The 26,710-nt window shown below is 33.8% G+C and overlaps 2 protein-coding genes and 1 long non-coding RNA gene across 4 annotated transcripts in view; 2 read left to right on the forward strand and 1 right to left on the reverse strand.

The window, feature by feature from the left end:
* Positions 1–183: 183 nt before the first annotated feature.
* The window catches only part of LOC108740160, a 106,379-nt gene continuing 79,852 nt past the window's right edge, over positions 184–26,710 (reverse strand). For both annotated transcript variants that reach the window (XR_003231433.1, XR_003231432.1), the window contains 5 exons: positions 7,052–7,125; positions 1,410–1,525; positions 1,170–1,275; positions 484–726; positions 184–415 (listed from right to left, as the gene is read on the reverse strand). This is a non-coding gene — a long non-coding RNA (uncharacterized LOC108740160). The remainder of the gene's footprint in view (positions 416–483; positions 727–1,169; positions 1,276–1,409; positions 1,526–7,051; positions 7,126–26,710) is intronic.
* Positions 9,257–13,528, forward strand: LOC108740159. Its single transcript, XM_018474369.2, has 7 exons — positions 9,257–9,516; positions 9,577–10,034; positions 10,631–10,766; positions 11,096–11,287; positions 11,780–11,994; positions 12,318–12,493; positions 13,439–13,528. The coding sequence occupies exons 1-6, from the start codon at positions 9,376–9,378 to the stop codon at positions 12,424–12,426; spliced, it is 1,251 nt and encodes a 416-aa protein (XP_018329871.1). The 5' UTR covers positions 9,257–9,375; the 3' UTR covers positions 12,427–12,493; positions 13,439–13,528.
* LOC108740158 (proton channel OtopLc-like) lies at positions 14,923–25,533 on the forward strand. Its single transcript, XM_018474368.1, has 11 exons — positions 14,923–15,143; positions 15,387–15,557; positions 20,566–20,683; positions 21,062–21,212; positions 22,061–22,169; positions 22,225–22,498; positions 23,500–23,675; positions 23,735–24,065; positions 24,197–24,419; positions 24,472–24,721; positions 24,862–25,533. Exons 1-11 carry the CDS (start codon positions 15,027–15,029, stop codon positions 25,174–25,176), a joined length of 2,235 nt encoding a protein of 744 aa, XP_018329870.1. The 5' UTR covers positions 14,923–15,026; the 3' UTR covers positions 25,177–25,533.

Genomic DNA, 26,710 nt, shown 5'->3' on the forward strand with positions numbered 1-26,710 from the left:
GTCTGAAAGGAAGTAACGCTAGAGTAGACTCGCGAAAAGTGTATAAGACACTTTTAAGATCAACTAAATAGCTAAGCCCAAGGGAAGTCGTTCGGGGAGGCCCTCCCTAATTCCACAAGGGTGAGAAGAAACACACACGATAACGAAACGTTGAATCATGTAGAACTCGTAGGGTAAATGCAAAGCAAATTAGGAAGAATATGCAGTAAGCTAAGCGAAGAGGTAAGCAAGAGACATGTTAGACTATGACTACCAAAAAAAACTAAACGTGTTAGTACAGTAATAACGACTACAACTAAAAACAATAACAACATCTACAATCAAAAATTAATTCAAATAAAATAAACTACAAAAAACATGCAAAATAGACAAGTATTTTAACTACGGGGTCTTCTTTATCTTCTCCACCGGCGATCTGAAACAGATAGGGTGGCAACAGATTAATAATGAGAAACAAATGTTAATTATGTTATGTATTCTCACCTTAATTAATTACAATGTGCCAAAGTCAACAAGTGCAAACAGTAATGCAAATCCAGGAAGAATGATGCCACTGCAGACAATTTGGGATCCAAATCAACTTCAAGGTGCTCTCTCAATCAGTCGTCGAAGATTAATTGCATAATGTTGCAAAATGAAGATGTTAACGGCAGGCCAATGTCCACAGTCCAAGAAAAATGACGTCGCAGGGTAGAATAAAAATTAACTTCATGCTTATAAGATAATCTGTAAAAAACGGATAAAAAATGAATTAACGAAGTGTAGTAAGTAAATAACACGAAATAAAAGTTGTACTTAAATCAACAATGTTCTGTAATGTTTTACTGATTTTTTGCTACTTTATTCTCCCATCGCATTGTAATCCAAAGAGTTTTAATAACGTTCCTGTGAAATAAATTGTTTCTAGTTTCCCTAGTAAACAATTTGATAACAGAATGTAAAACAATAATGCTGAGCATTAGAGAAATTTTTATTACAATGGTACAAACGGAAAAACTTGTACATTAGTACATTCACTCATTCAATCCCATCCACACTTCTTGCTCACACCCCCATTCAATCCTCTACTCGCAGTGTACGAATGAGGGTATTTTAATATATTAAAAGTTACAAAAGATGAAAGACAAACAAAATTAAATGAAAAATAATAAAACAACTTAATAACTCACCCCTGTTGTTATAGTGGAGTTGTTAGCCTATATTTCAGCAGGATCACTCGATAAATCACGACCCGTTGGGGGATGACGTCCAAGTGTAGCAGCTTTTGACGGTGTCCTGCGGTAAGACAAGAATAATTATGACCTTAAAATATATGCACGAAGTAAATAGAAACAATTTTAATGAATATTTTAGTAGAGTAGATATTGAATGTTTAAAGAAGCACAATCAAAATCAGATGAAAAACTCACCCCTGTTGCTGTCGTCGAATTAAATCATCCCGTTGCTTCCCTCCGTTCAAACAGAACTCCAACGAACTCTTCTACGGCTTACAATCAGAGTCTGGAAGGGAAAACCAAAAGATCACCTGCAAAAAGATCAAGATCAAGTAAAAAAATACTTTTCATTTTTATACATGTGCTTATAACTATTAATAGAAAAGAAAAGAATCAGCTCATGAAGTTAGCTGATCATTGATCATATTTGAAAAGTGAAAAATATATTCAAGCATTTTAAATCCAGATCAAAGTCAAAAAAATACAACTGAACATAGATATAAACCCAAAAATTCTATTAACAATAGACGCTCGTAAATTTTGAACCTCTTAAAAAAACAATTTCATTATTTTGTTATTGTTGATAAGAGTAATCAACTAACGTGTAATCTGTAATAAAAGTGACTAGTCGAACAAGCATAAAGCCGTAGGTAAATAAGTGAAAGTACGTATAAGTAAAAAAAATTGTGGTGATAAATATTTCAGAAAATTGGTAGCAATTTATCTTTCTTTATTAAACTGTAAGAGACCGAAAGTAATCGTGAATTTTCTCATTTTGATGGCAGCAAGGACGAATCACCTTTAGACATTTAAAAGAGAATACAGGAAAATCGGAAAAATTTTATACCTTGGCTCCGGTTCCTTTTTTTAATTTGTCATCCCATTAATATTGCCATTTAAAAATTATTTACTATTTAAATACGACAGGCTGAAATTATGTGGTAGTAAAGTTTCAAATACCATCCTTTTTTTTACTCATCATCATAAGGTCGCCAGTCCTAAGACTGGTTGGACACGTACCTCCACTCTTTCCTATCCTGAGCTAAACATCTCATTTCCCTAAAACCAGAACAACCTACATCCTTAACTATTTGCGAAAACTAATCTAATCTAGGTCTACCTCTACCCCTTCTAACTCCTGTTTCTGCCACTAATATGTCTCTGACTAGACCTTCATGCCAAAGAAGGTGTCCTACCAACCTATCTCGCCTATTTTGTATTGACTTCCTTAGAGTCCTCTGTTCTCCTATTCTTTCCAATACCTCTTCATTTCTAACCTATTCTACCCAGGATATCCTCATCATCCGCCTATAACACCACATTTCGAACGCTTCTAACCTTTTCTTTTCCGCCGCGCCCACTGTCCATGTTTCGCACCCGTACAACGCCGTGCTCCAAACATACACCTTTAACAACCTTTTTCGAATTTCTAAATTAACCGTTCGCGAGCATAGAAGTGACTTCTTTTTATTAAAGGCGACACGACCCTGCGCTATCCTCTGCTTTATATCCCTACTACTCCTTCCATCCTCACTTATCTGACTTCCTAGGTATCTAAAATCAGCCACTTCTTCTAATTTTTCGTCTCCTATCTTTATATTCGCTCTTTCCCTACTTTTTCTTCCCTTGCATATCAGTATTTTAGTTTTACTTTTATTTATTTTCATACAGTACTGATCTGTCAGTACCACTTCCATTTTATTTAAAGCTATCTCTAGGTCCTCCTTGCTAGATGCTAATACTGCTATATCATCTGCAAATATAAGCATACTAATTTATTGCCCTTGCACATCTATCCCTACAGTTGTACTCTCTTTAATGATGTTGATGGCGTCTTCGATGTATAGATTGAAAACTAGCGGTGACAGTGTGCATCCCTGTTTGACTCCCTTCCTAATATTTACTTCTCTATGTTGCATCCCTAGCTCTATAACTGCCTGTTGCTCTTTATACAAACTAAGTATCACTCTTCTATCTTTGTAACTCATCCCTACATTTTTAGGTATATTTAACATCTTGTACCATTTAACATTGTCAAAAGCATTTTCTAAATCTACAAATCCTAATGTACGCACTCTTTCCTTTTTCTATCGTTTTCTCTATTGTTACGCTTAAAGCTAGAATGACCTCCAGAGTTCCTCTATTTCTTCTAAACCCATTATATATGAGAATGCTATAGAATAAGCAGTCCAGTTACTGAAGAGATAACTTTTGTCAAAAAGTGCCTTAAACATACATTTGCAAGTTAAAAACGATGTTAAGTTATAACAGAAAATTTTATTTCAATATACATAAAAAATGTCCTTTTACTTTAATCCTTTTTACAAGGAATTAAACCGGTGCAGCAATTCAATAACCAGAGGGATATAAACAAACGTTTTCAAAAAATCGTAGAAGGCAGACAATGGAATAAAAACTATCTTTTATGGAAAGAAGAAATGCATAGGCATATTTAATTTCGGAGAGACGAAATAATTTTTCCTGATCTTGAACATTATGACAAATGGAAATTTACTATTTTTACGATTTTTTGATTCAATGGTGTTGCAGAAATGCTATTTTTGGTAGAATTTTTGCCCCAAATAAATTAGCAATTTCAACTGTTCAATACCCTCTATTTAACTAAAAAATTTTATAAATAACTAGGAAAATAAAAAAGTACACTATTACCAAACCTTTATGAAAATCTTTTAAAATAAAAAATGTCCAAGTTTCGAATTAATAAGACAATACCTATAGTATGGTGGATCAAAGTGGTTTGAAAAATGTTTGTCTTTTGTTGTTGTATTTTTGAATAATATTATTTGTTCACGAGGAATACTTGTCATCAGTCTTGTCTGTTTCCCATTTTGCCTTTTTTTTGTAAATGTAAAGCATTTTTCATTTTTTTTTCTACATCCCTCCTCATCCACTTACCCACATCAGCAATTCTGCATTTGTACGAGATTGATATAAATGTATACAGTTTCCGTATTTCTTTCAAATAACAAGTGAGCAATTCAAAACAAAACACTATTTTGATTCATTCATTTTTACAAAAAGGAAATATACTACCTCACATAGTTAAACCAGATAAACGTAAAAAGCTGGAATCTACGTTAGTTAGTGATGCAATGATATACCAAAATTTCTGGCCTAAATAGTCCCGGAATATGTATATTATTTACGATTAATTTTAAAATGTAGCTTTCCTTTTTATTTTAAAAACAAACTCCACACTACTTAAATTTATCAAAATAAAAGGTAAACCTATGATTAAGAATAAAAATCAAGCCTGAATGACTCACCGAAGGATAATGATAATTTTCCCGTCAATTTTTGATATCACATGGACATCACTTTCCCACTTGATAACAACACAATCGTCTTTTTCATAACATTTCAACTTCACACGACAATAAAATGTTTTATATTGATTTTATTAAATACTATACCCTCTAAACCGGGATAATCTGCTACATATTTTCCGACATCTTTAATGAAACAAATACTGTAAAAGCGAACAAACTAAAACTAACAATGGCAGAGCCGGAAAGATGTTGTCGCTATCGAAGAACCGAACCAAGGGCAACCTTCAAACCAAATGAATAACAAAAAACTATTTTAAGTTTGTATGGTACTACTTTATGTTTTCGAAAATATTTTTTTTTTTCTTATGCAGGTTTTAATATACCAGGACGGTTCAATCACTGAGGAGTATCCCTAGACAAAAATTTTCAGCCTCTCTCCAGTCTCTCAGAGTCTTTCAGCGTCTCTGAGAGCGTCTCTCACAGTCTCTCAGTTATTGTCTAGGTGTTTTTATGGATCTCTCACAGTCTCTGTATGAGAGACTCGAACGATAAAATTGTTAATTCAGAGATTCGAGTCTGAGTGAATAAAACTGAAAAATTGAGAGACTGGAGTCTCTCGTAGAAAGACTGGGATCTCTGAAATATGTTGAACTTTTAACCATGTCTATCGAGACACCACTTATTGAGAGATTCGAGTCTCTCGTTCAGAGAATGGAGTCTCTCGTTCAGAGATTCGAGTCTCTCAGAGACGCTAACAGTTTTTTTTGACAGTCTCTCTCAGCGACACCGGAGAGACTCGATGAGAGACGGAAACTCGGGTCTCGCTTTCAGAGACTCTGAGAGACTGAACATTTTTATCTCGGGATTATGTCCTAAGGAAATGCAAGAGTGCATGGACGAAAACTTCCGAAATTTTAGATGACTTCAAAATGTCAAAAAACGCTTGCAAAAGTGGATACAGCTAGAAGATTACATTTAAAAACAAAGGTACATCCATCTAAAATAATTTGTATTTCTATGGCCTTATTTAGCGGGCTTTATTACAAACTTATGACTTCAGGTGCAATTTTTCCTATTAAAAACTTTTGCCAAGTTCCCCATTCTTCACTCCATAAATAATCTATTACGTATGTGGAAAACCTCAATCCCAACGTTTCTACTTTTAAAAAAAAAAGAGTAATTTACATACGGAAAATGGTATAGTGGGTATTGAATATGCATATGGCTATCGGACAAGTGTGGTGCATGTAATATAATACGATCTTTTGCGGAGAAAAGTGCAATTTGTTGGTCGCAAATTCGGCAAAAATACGTCTAGTTCCCGACATTATAAAGCATGACCAATTTATCTGGCTCGACTATTACATATCTCACTTTCTTCTGCAGGCACCGTTCGCTCATCCACCCACCCACCCCCCTTTAAACAAGAGAGAACTGGGGTGAGTTAATGGAGAAGAAATTCGACGACTTACGTAGATACAGCGCGCAAGGGAGAAATAGGGCAGATAAACGTAAAAGTGGCAAAATTACGGTTTGATTATAACAACTGGCATCAAGAGCCAGCCGTGTTGTTATTGTACGTAATACGTACATATATGTACGTTATATAACTACTGTTAGGTACTGCTGTTGCGAGTTGTCTGAAAAGTACACAATTCTACGTATACGATGCCCTCGGATAAGTTCGTTTCAATTAAAGGAACAACGGGAAATGAATTCGGAACCGATAAGTGCAACGACATGTGTATTGGTAAGATTAAGAAAGAAAAGGATTGTTTTCGTTGCCGGTTGCTGTGGTGGTACTCCTGCATTGCACTGATGGCAGGAACGAAACAAGTCTGCTCTCCTTAATCCTTAACAATTTCGTTTCCGTGTACGCTGGATTTTAATTAACTTGTCCACAGTATAAATCATCCCGAATTGAAGGTGTCCCAAGAGATAGCGTCAAGAGAAAATAATAAAATAGAGAAATTCAAAGTATAACTGGAAAATGTTCATTGATTGCCAGGAAACATGAACGATTTCCTGTAGGTGTATTAATTGAGTAAAGTGCTAATGTTATCGCCTATATAGTTACCGTTCTACACTCGATTTTAAACAAAACATAAACATACTACGTTCTCTGTTTCCTCGAAAACAAATGTGAACATTCCTGAACTAGAATTGGAAAAGTTTATTTTCTTTGAAATCCTTTGACAGGTATAAATCATAATAAAAAAAAACTAATAAAGGAATTTGACTTGTTCGTAGTGTATTAAAAGGATCTCTTCTTGGAAAAATCTCCAACTTTCTACGAGTAAACTACCCCTTAAATTTTGAAGGTATTTCCTAATATTCGAGAACTATACATTGTAAATAAACACCAAAATTTCTCAGTTAAAATGACGCAGCTTATGAGATACTCTGTCTATATATATGTATTTACATTTAAAAACCTCAATCACTCAATTAGTAAAACACCAACAAGCGAAGAAATATGAACAACTTAGTCATAACGCATAATTCGTATCATTTTATAACTATAAAGATATAATAATTAAAACTCACCATTTTGGATGTTGAACTCTTCCAATTAAAATTGGAAAAACTGAAGCCTTTGATGGATAGGGGTTGATTACAACCTGTAACAAAATAAACATTTAAAAACTGAGGAATATTTCAAGAAGGTTCACGGAGAATACTAAATTTTTATGACAACGCAAACATTACAATTTTAGATTGTAAGTGAGCGAATTTGCCGTAGAAATAATATAATTTATTAGGTAACTTGTAATAATCTCAATTTTGACATGTTTTTTTAAAAATTGTTTCAAGTTTCTTAATTATTACAATTTAATTTGTAATATCAACTAAAATACCTAGTAAATTTATTTCTGCTGGGATTTCATTTTTACAAATTCGTGTTCAAATTGTAACTTTCATTATTTTCGCTTATGAAGCAACAGGATAGTGGGATAAATTGTAAATATCGCTTTAATATATAGGTAAATTTTCATATTTCATTTTCTCTATGTTTATTTTTAATAATATATTTCATATAATAGATTTCCCAACCTTTTTATCCAAATTTGAAAAATTATCCACTACTTACAGAACACCCTGTATACGTTAATAACTAGTAGATATGTAAAAAAGAAAGATTACCACAAATCTAGTTATTACTTTGTCCGCGGCTATTAAACATTCCAAACAGCCTACCCTGCGTAACTTAACCTGACAACACCATTAGTGTCATTTTCACAGGATAATGCCGTCATTACGGGACACGAAAATAATCCGGGAGGATCCGGGCAACGGCTTGAACCCAACGCGTTACGATAATCGTGATAAATTGCGCTTAGTAGTAGTTTGTGTTTGATATTAGAAACGTACGTATGTGTGTATGCACACATTCGGGCGTTACTATTTAATAAAGAGGACCTTTTAATGGGTAACCACAACTAGCTAAAAGGAAGCGACGGAACGACGAATCGGTTCGCAACTACAAATGCACTTATTACATTCAATGCACGGAGGAGCGGCACCATCTTTTGTTATTCGAGATTTTAAACTCCCTCGAACTCTATTTAAATTGTCTCTAATGGCAGTATCTCTCCGAAGATGGAATACGAGCATGTTAGTACAGCTTATAGACAAACTCTGACAGAATATTTAATGAGAACCAGGACTACGGTTCTTCCTCTTCGCGTACAGTCATTCGCCATCCCTCTTGCTCCCACACGCTCTCCCATACAACCGACGCGGATATGAATTAAACGGAATTACTTACTTCCGGAAATCTGTACAATAATTTATTAATTTCCAACGGTACGCCATCCGGACGAATTGGCCCATGGAATGAATGACTACTGCAACAATGCTTTCAAACGATAAAGCGAATTGTTTTAAATATTAAACTACAAATTTTAATGATAGAAACTTGAAAAATGAATAGACAAACTTTGTGCTGCTTTTATTAAGAATTTAATTACATACTTCAAATTCTGTGTTCTTACGCCTCATATCATAAAAAGGGAGGGGGTGTGTATTGATGTGCATTAACTAATTACTAAACATCAGAAAAATACAACTTTATTTCGAGCTAACGAATGCGGAATATTGGTTTAGTTTTGTTAAAAATCAGCTGACAATTTGTCGAAATAGTAATTTTCGGGATTATCAGTTGCTACTTACAGATTAACTTCTGAACCCTGTTAAAATGACTCCACCAGGTGTCACACGTGGCGCGTGACGGGTGACGTTACACTTTTCGGCTTATACCCTAGTAAATTTTATTCCTACCGTTGATAAAGATGTTTCACTTCAATGAAAAATTAGAATCTACCTAATCTTTTGATATTTATTTTGTAATACTACTATTACCACCCCTAATTCCACCTACTTTTTATGATGTACTGTATTTAGCGAAACAAATGTCACATTTAAATATAGAAACATTTAGTGAAAATCTTCTAATTTTCCGTCTTTTATTTGATGGATTTTTTTCCATAAAACTTCGGAACTATTTAAGAAAATAAAATTTAGATAGATTTTTATATTACTTTTAAAAAGGAAAGGCATGCATCTACTTAATTCTTTTAGTTTATTTGATGGTATTAAACGATTATTATACTATAACGTTCAATTAAAATTAAAAATAAAGAGAAGACTAGAAGATGGAATATTAATACGAGCACAGTTTCCTCAAAAAGACGACGGCCAGCAAATCGAAGAAAGCTGTGAGCAACTACCCTCGTTGCCAACCAACTTTACGTCAAAATATTGACGAAACTTTAATTTTGCAGTTGTTTGTATTGTATTTTAATTTCCTCGCTCTTTGCTAAATTATTTCAATTTACAATTAGTTTTTACCGCCACAGGTTATTTTCAAAATGAACACAGACAGCGACTCGTGGGAACCCCTTAGTATGTGTTCCAGATCGGTCACAAGAAGTAAATACGAACGAATGAACCCAGAATCACAAAAATGGTGGAAAAGGATGTTCGAAATAATGGAAGAAAAGCTCAAAATAGTAAGCACCAATTAATAGGTATGAGTGTACTCACTTTGGGTCATTAAAAATTTTGAAAAGCCGCCAGAAAAACGTCCAGAAGTGATATCCCAAATATATCCGAAAAAGCTGTTGGAAAGAATACTCGACATTGTGGAATCAAAGCCAGATCTCAAAATTGAAGCCAAAAAATACTATTTGGCACAAAGTTCCGCAAGCCTCTACTCCTCGGAAGGAGTTAAACACTTCGGAAAGGGCGAAAGCTGCACCAGTTTCGTAGTAGGTCAGTATATCATTAAGAGTGAGGTACCGAAAGAGACGGAAGAAGAGGAGGAAGAAGAAGAGTCCGAAGAGATGTTGAAAGAAGGACAACAAGAAGAAGAAGAAGAGGATAAAGAGGGTCCTAAAAGGTATGAAAGACGAGAGACGGAACAAACTGTGGAAGTGTTGAAAGTCGAATCTTGGGAAGAAACCGTGTCCAGTTTACCCTGCAAATATCACGCTCCGAGGAGTATAGAAATTGATGATAAAAAACACGAGTAAGAAAGCCTCAAAAGCACAAAATAGGGTTCCGTAATCATTTACTACATTTGACGTGTAACTCGTGAGATAGGAACCATTTTAAACCTTTTCATGATTGCAGTCAAGTGATTTTGGTACGTTATTTTGTTGTCATGTTCCGGAACGGATCCAAATGATTCATTTGTACAACTTAACATTTAAGCATTTATCAGTGACAGACAGCGAATGACCGAATGACCCATGATAACTATGATAACTAACTAATAGTGACTAATAGTTCCGCTGCTAATCGTCCGTTGCTGGTCACAAATGTATTTCGTTCCGAAATCTCGGGATATCGGAACGTGATTCTTATGAAACGTTCCGCGAAAATCACCGTGTTTTTTCCATCACCACCTGTCAATTTCAAAATCATAAATTAGTTATCTAGCAATCTTTCTTCGCTGTTTTTGATAACTTTCTAACGATATCCCGTTTGTCCCGATTGTCCTTACTTTAATATATATATTTACTATTAAAAAATCGAAATACACTGTACAGGCAGATGTGTAAATGAAATGGAACCCTAAAACCTTACCGTTTTATATATTAGAACCACTACGTGTATTTCTAGGGTGATTGGTGAAGAAAATCCGTACGTAAACTTTTTTAAACGTAGAGAGGAACGAGCAGCGGTCTGGAGAATTTTGCCGCCGTTATCTCTTGATGAAATGAATTTAGCACAAAAGGCCAAATATTTAGTTAATCAGGTTAGTAGTAGTAACATGATTTACACTTTCCAAATTTATAATTAAATGCTAGATTAGATAAAGGAAACAAACAATAATAATTTGAAATACGATTGAAATTGCTGAAATTGTTTTTGTTTTAATAAAAACAATACAAAATAACGACAATAAATTTGAGAACTATCGGATCACAAATAAATACAGTATAAATAGAACAATGTCTAGACTTCTCATCAGCCTTTAGGCTAAAATGGAATTGTATTTATTTGAGGTGCTAAATTTCGCAATTAACAATAAAAAGAATAGAGAAACAGTAACAAATAAATTTATAAAACAATAAACAATTTTAGATAGCAACTGAATTCATTGACTGGCTTGAAAGAGAGGGCGGCACTGAAATGATACATTTAGATGTACCAACCCTGTTATACATGTTTCAATTTAGTTTTGAAATTGGTCATGCTGCTAATTCTTTACAAGTTAGAATGAGAGAGATGCCGAGTGTTACAGAACCTGTAGCCAGAGCCACTAAAAATCTCAAGGTAGATATCATTATTGAACTTCTTCTAATTCTATTGTTATACCTTTTTTAAAATATGACTGATATCGCGGTAAATTTTAAATCTAAAACGTATTAGTTTCTCCAGTTCAGATGGTACCGACATCTACCACGAATTTTCCGAGTTAGCTACGAGAGTATTGATTTTCATCATGTTTACCACTACTACGAGAAATACATTTTCCTACCCTTTACGCCTCACAAGAACTTTACAGTAACCCCCGACAGCAGTTTTACAGTTTCCTAAAACAGAAGGAATTTTCCGGTCTTTCCTAAAGCAAATTCTAAAAGCTTACCGTATCGTTAAAGAAAATCTGCTATTGCACAAAAGGTTGCATATACGTCAGCAAAATTAAGCGGGCAAAACGAAAACGATACCATTCGTTGCGTTCCACTTTATTTTCTTTTAGAAATATATCGAGAAAAAAAATTCATTAAGTAAATTCAGTTATCTGTAAGAAAAAGTAATTTTCAGGCATCGGAGAGAAATACGTTACTGAGAAACATAAGGGAAGATATAAGGATGTCGAAGCTACCACCGAAGCAAAGAGCATTTAATAGCTCACTGCCGATACAAATGCGGCGCAAACCAAATACAGAAGATTTGTATAACAAATGGTTCGTCTGTAAACACGTTCCTCCCAAATTAGCTGATATGACCATAGTTTGGGAGGGCATCACTCATCTCAGGTATTACGTACACGATATTGGTATAAACTTTCACATTCCTTACTTATTAATTTTCGTAATCCGTGCAAACGGTTGTCCGAATCATAGTTTAATCTTCACGAATTATCTTAAGCCATTTTTAAAAGTATTATTATATTGTCATTGAGAAATTCCCAAAAGCTAAGCCGAAAATTGGCAACCGAAAATGATAACGACTGTCCGAATCATACGTCAATCTTTACGAATTAACTTAAGTAATTTTCAACAGTCGTTATTATTACACAAAAGCCAAGCCCACAATTAGCACTCGAAAATGATAACATTTCTTAAAACTTCTTCTTCAGGTCTGTCAGAGAATTTGAAAAATGGATAAATGAAAAATATCCAGATCTCATAGTGCCTGGTTTAGAGCAAACCAAACAACAAGAACAGAGGATAGCTTATAGTGAATAAGAGTGAAGAAACTGTACGTATAACTGTAATGGGCAAGAGAACGAGTGCGCCTTTTTTTTATATTCAAGTACGTTTATGATATATTAATTTTTAAATACGAATCCGATTGCACGGATTAGCTAGTATGTAGCAAATCAATTGCTAAAGTAATTAATAAACTTTCATAATGTTCTACACAGAATGTTCAGCACCTTGATACATAGAAACTATTATAGAGAATCACCTCTATAATTTACCTATAAAACGTAAAAGTCTACCAATATGGTCTTTTAGGACTAAACTATTTTTTTTATGACAAACCAAAGAACGATGCAACTTTGTAAACCTTAAAAAGGAATTCAAACACATTTTATGAAAAAGGTCTTTCAACGCATTCGATCTGTGACATACAGCTCTTTCGTCATCGTGGTTTAGCTCTACTCGACAAAATAATTCCAACGAAAAATTACCAAAATTGAAAAAACCTTTAGTTTCATTTCTCAAAAATGATTCTATCGGGATCTTTTTTGTTTGCAATTTAAAGGCCTGTACCATTAGTTTATAATATCATTGTTTAATTTTTCAGTGTTCTTTTTCACTTTGAATCTTTCCTTTTTTTTTATTTTTGCTTAATTATAGACTTTAGTACAGAAATTGACACAATAAAAAGTCCAAAACTCATTGATTTCTAGTCAAACTTTAGATTAAATTACAAATCGATAAAAACAATGCTCTCTTTGAGATGTGAAAATTAAGGTCGCAGTCAAATTACTTAGCAACATCTAATCCAAACATTTGAACTGAGCAGACTATAAGCCATCATATGAACAGAATATTTACAAAAAAGAAAAGAATTATACCAAAAGTTCACTAGTTACTACTCGCGTTTATTTAATGAGAAAACAATTCGACTTTGAAATCCACCGTCCATCTATGCAAGACTAGAATACCAAGAGAACAAACAAAAATATTGGCACTACTTAATACCTATCGAAAATAGATCACAAAAACCATTAATCACCATTTTTTATAGATCAGTTCGTATGTTCTGTCGATGGCTAATGGAAAAGGATATGCCAGTTTTACCAGAGTATCTAAAGAAGCAGGGGCTTCTTGATTATAAGAATTATAACAATGATCGAGTATCGGTGGAATCATACTTATCGACCGGACCCACTGAAGCCCCTCCAATACTTACAATGCAAATGGTAGACGATGTGTCACAATGAAACAAAATTTTTGTTAACCGAAAGTTCAGAAGGGAGAAGAACGTTCTTTGAAATAAAAATTACGAATGGAATTGTTCCAATCACCACTTGCGTGGGCCAACCAACGGGAAAATAATATTAAAGGTCAATTGTGCAAAGTTACTGTAAATAATAAATGAAAATACTGAAATGTATCTTAACATTTATCATCTACTTTTACCACTAGTATCCTAGTACCGTCCCGCATCATCCCTACATAGTATAAAACAAAGTCGCTTCCCGCTGTCTGTCCCTATGTATGCTTAAATCTTTAAAATTAGGCAACGGATTTTGATGCGGTTTAGATAGGGTGATTCAAGAGGAAGGTTTATATGTATAATACATGCATAATATAGTAGGAAAAGACTGATAATTTTAGAGGTTTCTAATGTGATGTCGTAAATAAACACATTACATTGCAAACGCTGGCTGAATTCTACGAGGTAGAATAAAATAATGTACTACGATATTGCACATCTTAAAAGGGTCAACAAAAAAGTCCGCGATGGTATATGTCTATCTCTTAGGGATAACCCACAGTAACCATTTTTCATCCTTTACTTTTTATGAGAAATAATGTCTTATTTACGATGCGATTGTAAGTAATACAGCATTAATTCTTATCCGATTAAGTACCTTCAATACATTGTGCATTTAATATAGATCAATATGGCCCTTTACAGCATATAATTTAAATGAATATTTTCGAAGATATTACAAATTTAAAATGCAGGGACATAGCGGTTGCGGCGACAAAAAAACTGTGAATGTTGTATATAAAGACATTCTGTAGTATATTTAGTATGTTCAGGGGGTATCTCTTGAAAATTTCCCCTTTTCGATAATAATCTAAACAAAACAAAAATATATTTAGTATCAGCATTGCACCCGTGCGAAGCTGGGGCGGGTCACTAGTTTTTCAATAAACGTAGAATACTGGCACCTTTAATTTGATGGATTTCAGTTAACTTTTCGTGCAATTATGTGTCATCTTATATCTTAAAAATTTCAACATTTTTCTAAAAACTATTTACTTCCCCGAGCAGATCATAAAAAAGTACCCGTTCCTAGTAAAACGGATTAATTTTTTTTTTTCTTGAATAAAAGATTACTTCCAAGCTACCGTTCTCACTTTATCTTATCAAAATTATTTTAAGACTTAATAGATATTCTTTAAGTTGTCAGGATAAGGTGACAGTAATGTGACAGGATAATCCCCGTTAATCTTCCTGTAGCCGGTGATTTTTCATCTTGACATATTATCAATTTCCACGTCTACTGAACATCAATGAACGCGTGGTCTAAAATTTACTGAATCTTGCCAGTTAACTTTCACAATTTTATCAGTACGTTGTTGATAAAGGTTGAGAAACAATGCCGCCCGGAAATAAAGAAAACGAACCTAATATCACCGAAAATTATCACGTAAACAGTATAAATAATGATGTTGATTATGACGCAGGGGATGATAATGGGTTTGATTCACCGGGGGTAAGTAACATTTTACTCTCTGCAATCTTCAAAATTTTTTTAAAGATTCTGTCTTAAGCCAAAGCTTCAAAAATTTTTTTCAGACTGCTCCCTCGTTTTTCATTTATAGTTAATAGTTAAAACTGTTAAAAATCTCTTTATACTAGCATCACTTCATAAGAAATAAACACCATTTAAATATCTCTTCAACAATGGTTTATTTGTGTAGAAAATTGTGCAACGAAAACTTCCGCCGTTTTCCAGGTTACACTCAGGAGGAACTTTAAATTTGACACTGATCTGGCCGGAAGCAACCCGAATAACGAAACAAATAAATTGTATCAAAGGTGTAAATGTGCCACCAATTCTTGTCCGTCAACGCCTTCGAGACCTCATTCGTCTATGTCGATGCATAATGCATCAGCAAAGAAAAAGGTATATATAGAAAAGGGTACAAACCGTAATAATCTTCATACAACGCCTATTTAAAGAGTACATCTTTTGAACGTAGTTTAACATACGCAAAAAAGTATATTAGAAAACTTCTCCACAGTTTGTAATTGTATTTAACTAACTTAAGTAAATATAAAAAAAGTCATAATGTGGCAGTTTTCAGAAAATACGATGTCCAACTTATTGAGAAACTAAAAGGACGTTGTTCCAGGCAACAATAATCAAATTGATGTGTTGGCATTTGTTATTTTAATCAATTACGCCATTTTATATCAAATGATAGCTTTATTAAGATCAATTGTTTCGTTCAATCAATTAGATTCAATCCATCATAACTTTGACACATGTTTAAGTATACTAATGACGATTTTGGATTAAGGAACATAAAATTAACATAATTTCAGCAAAAACTTTGACAAACATATTTTTTAATTAGCTTAACACACAAATATTAAATTTCTTCAGTGTTTACCAAATGAGATTTTCAATATAACCACAACGAGGATCAAATTTCAGTTCGAATTATAGTATCTACGATATGACGACGGTTCTCTTGCTCCGACAATTTTTGTCTCTTTTATGTAATAACAATAATAAACAAATGTAGCAAACAAAGAGATAATCAAAACATATTCTTCTTAGACCTGACATTATTGAATTACAAAATTATTGCTATATCAAAAATGCGATTAATATTATTTAAGAAAGGATAGCTTTAGGGTTAGATATAGAGGGACAAACTATTAGCATATTAGTTCTAGTAAAAAAGAGTTTAAGTAAAATAGAAGCGGTATTGTTGAATGAGTACGGTATAAAAGTTAATAAAAATAAAACAGAAATATTGGTATGTAAGGGATGTAAAGATGGGAATAAAAGTAATATAACAATGGGAAAGAANGCGGCCAGTAGGACAACCGACGCTGTTCTGTTTCGGGTCTAAAGGCCGTCATCGTTTGAAGATGCTTCCTAACGTTTCGCTAGCAGAGATCCTTCCAACTCCGATACTGAATTTGGACAGGTAGAGAAACGTCAGGAAGAGCGGTATTGTTGAATGAGTACGGTATAAAAGTTAATAAAAATAAAACAGAAATATTGGTATGTAAGGGATGTAAAGATGGGAATAAAAGTAATATAACAATGGGAAAGAAGTCGCTGATTAGTAGTAGTTCGCAGGCTTCACGACTGTCTAATTGATGATGAAGAGTTTCTGAGCGTTTCTCCCGTGGTCGAATTCTGATTACAGACGTTTCACCATGCTTAATAGGGTGGCATCTTCAGTGCTTCACGATATTTGATTCATCTGCTGATCATACATCGTGAAGCACTAAAGGCAAAAAAAGTCCAGAAGCTCTTCATCAGCTGTTATACAATTGTTTTGGTTGATGATTCAAAAGCAATTTAAAACATGAACGAAACCTGGGAACCCGAATTGTCGAAAAACCTCCACACAACTTATCTAGTGGGTACTGCCACTGTTCAGAATTTAGCGTTTAAAATTCAATCGTTGAGAATCACCCTGTACGAATCAGCATTAGGTACAACCGCTGCAGCTACAAGCCAATTTCTGAATCGTTTCGATCGATAGCTTTAACGTCACTTAGACGATTGTGCTTGGCAAATTCGGAAAGCAAAGGGTTCCAAGTCGATCGACACATGAAAGAAAACTAAACAGAGTACCGGCCTCGTTCAATGAAAGAGATTCGTTTGCTACTTCACTGTCGGCATTGTTTGCCAATATTCCAGAAACGCGTGAAAAGCGGATCAATCAATCAATCGTTCGTACTCGAGAGTATGCAATTTTGCTTTTCGATTGTGGACAGCTTAGTTTCTTACATACAAGCGGCACTTTCATACTAACGGCCCGCAACGTAGACAAGATAAGATAATTGCCTTTTTACGTCTAAATAGAACATTGATTGAAATTTCTCACAATCAATCAATAAAGCCCAATTGAATACACATCGGATACAATAATGAAAATACAAAATCACCCTGACGTAAGCCGTGTCCGACAGGAACGCAATATAATTTTGTAATCGTTAGTAAAATTTCGATCTAATTTATTCAAAAATGAATTTGTAGTCTCGATAATACAAACTTGTATTAATCCGAATCTCCCCTCATCCGAATAAGTACACTTGAAGTTATAGTATGCGAAATTCATCTTAAGAAATATGTTGATAACCGAAAAAATAGAAATAATGAGACATCAAAAAGGCAGATGAAATACTTAAGAAACTTTTTAATAGTGGTTAATATTTAATATGAATAATGTGAAAATATATTACCCCGAATTAATGAAGAAATTGTTGTTGCTGTTACGCCCTTGCCGGGAGGTAACTTTTAGTGGATGAAAATTAAATGAATGTTCACATTGATATTAAAAAATTTGTCAAGAGTTCACATGAAGCCGACAGTTACTAAAAAACTAAAACCAAGGTCCCAGTTGACATACCTTTTACGAAGTCTTTTTTACATCACTTAATGTATTATAGTTTAAAAGAAAAACAAAGTTGTTTCGATAAAATCTGTAAAACGAATTTGAAAAAAAGGAAAATTCATTCTTGACTCCTACGTATAATGAATATCCTCCTTAAAATTTCCAAATGATCTCTCACCATGGGTACATTTGAATCAATTTCTGCTTATTTCGTAGCGATTCAAAATTATGCTACACACCTCGCTTTTTGTACAAGAGGGAAAAAATCGAAATAAACGCTCGGTTTTAAAATTCCAAACAAAATTTCTACATGAACATTTTGTATGAATAAATGCTCATTACATACAGCAGCTAACGAAGCCATTGTACTATGTACTGAACAATGAAAGTATTTCCGTCTAAATATTTCACCTTTCAACTTAAAATAGCTTCCCTCTAATAAACCTACCCAAAGGTATACAGCATAGATACAAAAGTTCGTTTAATAGCATAAAGAAAACGTGCCTTTTCCACCGGAAAATTTTTTCAAAAGTATCCGCAACATAGAGAAATCAATATTAGGAAGGGAGTTAGATAGGGATGCACACTGTCAGCGCTACTTTTTAACCTATACATCGAAGATGCGATCAACACCATTAAAGACAGTACAACTGTAGGGATAGACTTGCAGGGGCAAAAGATTAGCATGCGTAGATTTGCAGATGATATAGCAGTATTAGCATCTACCAAGGGAGAGTTAGAGATGACATTAAATAAAATGGAAGCAGTATTGACAAAACAGTATTATATCAAAATAAATAAAAGTAAAACAAAAATATTGGTATGCAAGAGAAGAAAAAGTAGGGAAAGAGCGAATATAAAGACAGGAAGTCAGATAAGCCACGATGGAAGGCGTAGTAGGGATATAAAGCAGAGGATAGCGCAAGGTCGAGTCACCTTCAATAAAAAGAAGTCACTTCTATGCTCGCGAACGATTAATTTAGAAATTCGAAAAAGATAATGGTGTATGTTTGGAGCGCAGCGCTGTACGGGTGCATGGACGACGGGCGCGGAAAAAGAAAAGGTTTGAAGCGTTCGAAATGTGGTGTCATGATGTTAGTAACGGGGATACCGTGGATAAAGAAGGTTAAAAATGAAAAGTATTAGAAAGAATAGGAGAACAGAGGACTCTTATGGAAGTCAATAAAAAATAGGCGAGTTAGGTTGGTAGGACACCTTCTCAGACATGAAGGGTTAGTCATAAGCATATTAAAAGCTAAAACAGGAGTTAAAATTAAAAATGAAAACCACGGAACCCCAAAAAACAATTATCTAGATTATTGGTAAAGGCTTTCGCGGCCAGTAGGACAACCGACGCTGTTCTGTTTCGGGTCTAAAGGCCGTCATCGTTTGAAGATGCTTCCTAACGTTTCGCTAGCAGAGATCCTTCCAACTCCGATACTGAATTTGGACAGGTAGAGAAACGTCAGGAAGCAACTCCAATCGAAACAGAATAGCATCAAATAGATTATTGTAAAAGTACACAGATCATATTTGAATACAATAAATCAATAAAGAAGTTTTAACTTAATATTGACCGTAGAGCAATCTAAGCTCATGGCCCAGGAGATTCCAAGGTACCTCTACATTTTGTCGTTCTAAGTTTTGTCACTATAAGCAATCTTAAGGATGTTTGGGAGGTACAATCGGAGACAAGAGTACATAAAATTAGAAATTTGTGATTAATTAGGTTTTGCAGCATATCATGAGGTAAATAAATACTATCTATACTAAAAAAAAGTNCGATTTTGGATTAAGGAACATAAAATTAACATAATTTCAGCAAAAACTTTGACAAACATATTTTTTAATTAGCTTAACACACAAATATTAAATTTCTTCAGTGTTTACCAAATGAGATTTTCAATATAACCACAACGAGGATCAAATTTCAGTTCGAATTATAGTATCTACGATATGACGACGGTTCTCTTGCTCCGACAATTTTTGTCTCTTTTATGTAATAACAATAATAAACAAATGTAGCAAACAAAGAGATAATCAAAACATATTCTTCTTAGACCTGACATTATTGAATTACAAAATTATTGCTATATCAAAAATGCGATTAATATTATTTAAGAAAGGATAGCTTTAGGGTTAGATATAGAGGGACAAACTATTAGCATATTAGTTCTAGTAAAAAAGAGTTTAAGTAAAATAGAAGCGGTATTGTTGAATGAGTACGGTATAAAAGTTAATAAAAATAAATTTAGTCTGTTCGGTTAACGAATCTCCATAAATGACGTGTGAAATTACAATTTTTTAAAATTTCAATAACTTTTTAACGGTTTAGTGAATCGATTTTTAATTTTTACAGGAGTTTTAGAATTGAATGAGGAACGTTTTTTTAAATTTTTATTTGTTTCGTAGCATCTTGACATACCTCCCAAACATCCTTAAATGTACCTTACCGGTATTAATTTGCACTACTTACTAATAATTTTTAGTTGAGTATTTTACCATCTTAGATCTTACATTCGTCTTTACCTTTTTGTATTTTAACTCTAGGTGTTGCCGAGAAACGGAAATGTACTTTTGCAAGTCGTCTTGCCGCCAGGATTACACAGGTCCGCAACAAACCCTGAAAACATTTTCTCTCATTCCGCTACTAGCAACGATACTTTCAGTAAGTTTCTTTGAAAAGTTAGTTCGTTTTTTTCTAATAATTAATTTAGAGGTGTACGTCTCTCGTTCCCCTTCTTTTCGAAAACAGTGAACAAACTTAGATGAATTTCGCGCTCGTCATTAGAACGGAGAAGGAAATAAAGTTTGAAAGTCAATTTTATAACAAGTCAATTAAAACGGAATGTCTAATTTCTCAACGATTCTAAAGCTGCTACGAATAAGCCTTATTTTTATTTCAAAACAAGTACATAATTAATGATCTTGCTCGGAATATTATTAACGATTGCATTCGTTACAATAAAACACTAGAAGAGAGATATTAGTAAAAACTGAACATCTTCAAAAACCAATTGATTTTTATATTAAAATAATTCTTCAGTGGACCAACCCGATAATTTTTATCGAGTTCAGCCTTCGTCTGCATTTGAAAGAGAATTGTCAGTGATATCAAGTCAAGCAAAGAGACTGGGGTCCGAACACTCTACTAATTATCAGACATCTTCGCCAAAAGAGAAAGATCAAATGTTTAGGTAAGAAAATTTTATTAAAAGAATAATTTTTCTTTTTCTTTACTGACTTACGTAGAATGATCTTCCCTGGGTAATAAACTATTAAACAGAAACTTTACATTTTAAAAACCTATGTCAGCTAAAATAACAACCCTAAAATAATTGACCAAACGTTATCTTTGGGCCCTTTAATTAAAATACGTAAAATTCCGGCAAAAGCCTTGCCCTTATTTCACATAATCTTGGTAAATTCGCAAATGCATGGAACCATTTTTGTGGAGCATGAAATTTCCTTCAAAAACGTTCGCCACATCATGTTTGCAAATAAAATTAACAATTTAAACAATAAAACGATCTAAAATTCTGAAAGCCTAATTAGTAGCGAGCGTTTAAAAGTCACGCTACTGAATTTTCCCATGGAAATATGCAAAAATGGAAAACTCGTTATACAGTTATTTGCCGATTTCAATATAATATTTTATTTACAATAAACAGTGTATAATTTACGGCATTATTTATTTAGTGTGTCAAATTAATTTGATTTAAATCTCGACTCAATTTGTTAACATTATCGTAAAAATTTTACGGAACAATGAATTTATCGTTGAATACCGATGGACTACAACAATAATAATGGCCAATTATGGAGTCGTGACTTTTCACCTTCGATTCTATACACATGTCCAATTAATTTGCAAAATTCAGATAATTGGTACACATGCACAAATTAGTACACAATTGTTTTAAATTATGTATGTGTGTATAAATATGTGTACACACCAACTAAAACTACTCAAATTGCAGTAACAGCAGTACAAGAAAAATACATCTAAATGCCTGTAATATATAATAATTCGGTGTTTTTTCAGGGGTTCGTTGTCTTTGGTATTGAGTTGTGCCTATGGTTTGCTTATTGTAGTCTCCTCCTCAATAGTGTACATTCACGATGTATTTCAAGACGTATCTCCACTTTACGAGGTACAACGTTAAATAACAATCGAGTTACAGCCAATAAATCGTTTTCTCTTTTAAGATATTAACTTTTTACCTCATTTTGGTTGCGGCAGCTTATTTAGTGTTTCTTGTGATAGACATTAGGATATATCTTAATCAAAAAAATAAATACATTGACGTGTTAAAAAAGGAAGAAATTAATGAAATACAATTGCAAGAATATCCTGAGGGGGCACTGCATTTCACAGTACCTTTACCCGAGAATTCAATGAGTACAAAGCCATTACCACACAATTATTGTTTTGTAAGGGGTCGTCACTCAGAACTGCTGTATTTAAAGATAGGAGCTACAGGTAAGCTATTAAAATAACTACAAGGATTGCCAACGAAGACGAAAACTATACTTACAGTTATCAAATTTTTAACGTAAAACAATTTTTTTAATATTACTCCAATAGCAGTATAAGCATCTAGAAAGGAGGAGTTAGGAGATAGCTTTAAAGAAAATAGAACGGTATTGACAAAACAGTATTGTAAGAACATAAATAAAAGTAAAACAAAAATACTGGAATGCAAGGGAAGAAAAAGTAGGGAAAGAGCGAATATAAAAATAGGAGACGAAAAACTAGAAGAAGTGACTGATTTTAGGTATCTAGGAAGTCAGATAAGTCAGGACGGAAGGAGTAGTAGGGATATAAAGCAAAGAATAGTGCAGGATCGACTCGCCTTCAATAAAAAGAAATCACTTGGTGTTTGTTTTAAGCGCGGCGCTGTACGGGTGCGAAACATGGACGGTGGGCGCGGCGAAAAAGGAAAGGTTAGAAGCTTTCGAAATGTGATGTTACAAGGTGAATAAGAAAGATACCGTGAATAGAGAAGGTTAGAAATGAAGAGGTATTAGAAACAATAGGAGAACAGAGGACTCTCTACAAGGCAATAAGAAATAGGCGAGATAGGTTGGTATGACAGGTGTCCTCAGGCACGAAGGTCTAGGAAGAAAAAGGAGTTAGTAGGAGTAGAGGTAGACCTAGATTAGATTACTGTTCACAAATAGTTAAGAATATGGGATGTTCTAGTTTTAGGGAAATGCGAAAATTAGCTCAGGATAGGAAAGAGTGGAGGTGCGTGTCCAACCAGTCTTAGGACTTTATGATGATGATGATCAATCCAATCCCTCTAGTATGAGATACACACCGTATCACCCCGTTAGAAAAAGAAATTTATCAAATTTTAAACAGCGTAATTTAAAATGAAACTTTTTGTGCTCCTCGACTGCCTTTAACATTAACATTTTGACTTCTACAGATCAGCCTTAATCTTAAATTAACAACAATACATTTTGCTTGATTTTTAGCATTTTGTCTTGGCCATCTAATACACAGTGTTGTCATATTGGTTTATCAATTTATATACATTTCTGACGGTGGTGATGATTATTTTGAATGTGGAAGTGTATCGACTTTGATCATGGATATTATATACCCTTGTTACTCTTTGGTACTGCTATTTTTTATATTCAAATATGCAAACGTAAGAGAACGTCTTCTCAATTGGAACTTTCTTAAAATTAACACTAAACTGTTATGCAGATTATAATCAATCGGCATACTGTGCTGGCGAGGTTTGGATTGATGCACTGCATCGCCTCGAGTTTATCATTTTGGATATGGACAATTATTAAGGAAACCGCCAATTTGTTAAGAGCAAAACAATCCTACAATGACTACAATAAAAATTCAATGTCAGACACTGAAGATAGACATTTCACTTTTCCAAAAATTGCCTATAGTTTAGACAAGTCTGTTGATAAACAGCCGATGTTGTCTCATGCAAAATGCGATTCTGAAGTATTCAACGATATTTATACGTCAGTATCGCCGTATTTATACCCATTTAGTGTTGAATTTAGTATTCTAGCAGGTAAGCAATTTCATTTTACTCAAATTCAGGTTCTTGGGTTTACGCATCGGTCAATAAACCCAAAAACCAGCAATACATCGGCCAACGACTCAAAAAACTATTATTTTTGTATGTTATAATTTACTAACTAGTCGGTGTTCTCATGATGGTATACATGAACATTGCCGAATGTAAGCGTTATCAAGATGAAGAAAACAGCCAAGAATGTCACAACTACCTGGAAGAAAGTGAAGAAAGCAATATAGTAATCCATTTGGACTGTCATTCGTCAAGCAAGGGCCTCTTCTTTGGAATAATTGCATTTATAATCAGCGCAAACAGTGTCATACTCTTTTTCGTTGTTATGAACAATGAGTATGTCCACAATCCTTTATGATACGCAGCGCCCAACTTACGTCTTTTTTAGGTCTTTAGTTTACACTACGAAGCAAATAAATACCACTACAGAGGGACTAATAGGGCTAGCAATGCTAATTGTCTCAATTCTGGCATATGAGAAAATACGAAAATTGGACGTTAATCCCCATGGACTTACTCCTTTGGACGACATTTTATTATTCATATGTTTACCAGCATTCTTCGCTTATTTCTTATTAAGTTTATATCCCATGATATACTATGGAAACATCTTATACTCCATTTCCTTATTCATAGAGGTATGTATTCGTAAAGAAAAGCATATATCTAACTTTTAGGGGTTGGCAGTCCAAAAAGAAAACCATAGACCATGACAAAATAACGCAGAAACTTTAGATGTATTTATGTTTTTTACAAAATTGTTCTTATTGATATTTAGATAACCCAGGTGTTGATACAAACACCCCTTATCGTCGACGGGTTGAGAAGATGTTCAAACGACAGAGAATTGCGAAAAACAAAGCCCGGACGAGAACTTATGATGTTCCTAATAATTGCGAACGTTGCAATTTGGATTAACGAAACTTTTACATATAAGGGTGACTCCGACGAGAGGTACGACTACTACGGTACCACCAAATGGGTTATCGGCGGACATATAGCTTTACCCCTTAAAATGTTCTACCGTTTTCATTCGTCTGTGTGTCTAGTAGACATTTGGAAATACGCGTACGAACCTAGCAAAGGTCATTGAGTATATTTATGATTTTTTAATAAACACATCATATTAATAGCTGCAGAAAAAACACTCGTTGAAAACTTTCACTTAATTTATTACCTACAAGACCAACTTAAAAAAAGGACTAATTCGTGTAAGACTATATGAAGATGACCTCCCAGGACGAAACTTGTTAACAATTACAATAAATTAAGTGAACATTTTCAACAAGTATTATTTCTACAAATATCGGTATGCTTAAGTTTCCCATAATTAGAGGTCAACTCTATCATATTTTTTTTAAGAATAACCTCTCATGCTCCTTAATAGTTTCATGATATTATCATCAATTATACCTATATTTAGCAATTACTTATTTTTAATTGTTGTAACTACTCTTTATAATAAAAATATTCTGTTGATTGTTTTATAACAATATTTGTTCTTTATGTTGTGTCGGTTTGCATTTCTGATCTCATTAAGAATTTAATCATCGATATCAAATTGACTTAAGGTGGTCTTTTTTCGAATTTCAAAAAATTAAAAATGTATGATTACTTTAAAGTTATTATTATTACCTACTGTCCCGGACCCTAAAAAATTCCCGAATTCCCAAAGTATGTATCTACTTGTAACCAATACTGAAGACAATGTTTTATCATAACTATCGTCGTTAATTTTGTCGAAATTTCCTTTGGATAACGGAATATTATTTACCCAATGTAATAAAATCAGGAATGACGCTGTAAAACTATTTTCGCAAACCTTTACCCATTGATATACTACGAGGAATAAATTGTTGAATCAGTGTATTAGCATCCCAAACGTTCGAGATAGAAAGCGTTAGCTTTGATGTGAATAAAACAAAAAAAAAAAAAACGAAACTTTATAAACCCCAGCACTGAATTGGTGGCGGGAAAATCTTCTAATTGAAATCAGAGTGTTAATTTGAGTGTGCATCGGGCCGCAGTAAGAGAATCGAGTGGCTTTTTTGAAATGTGTTTTCGTTCAATAGTTTATTTGGTAATGTCGCCAGTGAAGCATCGCCAACGATCAATTAACAGCCTACCTGACATTCGCAATGTACATATAGAGAAAAGCTTTAAACGGAAACGCGAACTTTTTACTAAACAAAAACGGAAAAACAAACTTCCTCTTCTCTTCGTCACCAGTCAGGCAGCCCATGCGCGTCCATACATGTGTATGTGTATAATATATATCTGTATGTATGTATGTATTTAGAACAGTTGCGATGTTACATTATGTACAAAACCCCGGTCCACTGCATCTCCAATTGTGTTTCGTCGCTGATCTATGAGCAGCACGTTGCCAGCCAGCCAGTGTATCTGTTTTTGCCAACATTCAAATCCGACCATGATTTAAAACTGACCCCGCTCGCATGAACAAGTTCATTCGAAATGATTAAGCCACAAAAACAATCGCAACATTATGGAAAATGTACATCTCCACGACTCTTTTTACATTGGCAATTTCAGAAAATTGGAAAGAATCAACTTAATAATAATTAATCGATTCATTAATCGAAAAAACACTCCTGTTTCAATTTCTG

The sequence above is a fragment of the Agrilus planipennis genome, unplaced genomic scaffold, assembly GCF_000699045.2.
Source record: "Agrilus planipennis isolate EAB-ADULT unplaced genomic scaffold, Apla_2.0 scaffold215, whole genome shotgun sequence".
Classification (NCBI taxonomy): domain Eukaryota; kingdom Metazoa; phylum Arthropoda; class Insecta; order Coleoptera; family Buprestidae; genus Agrilus; species Agrilus planipennis.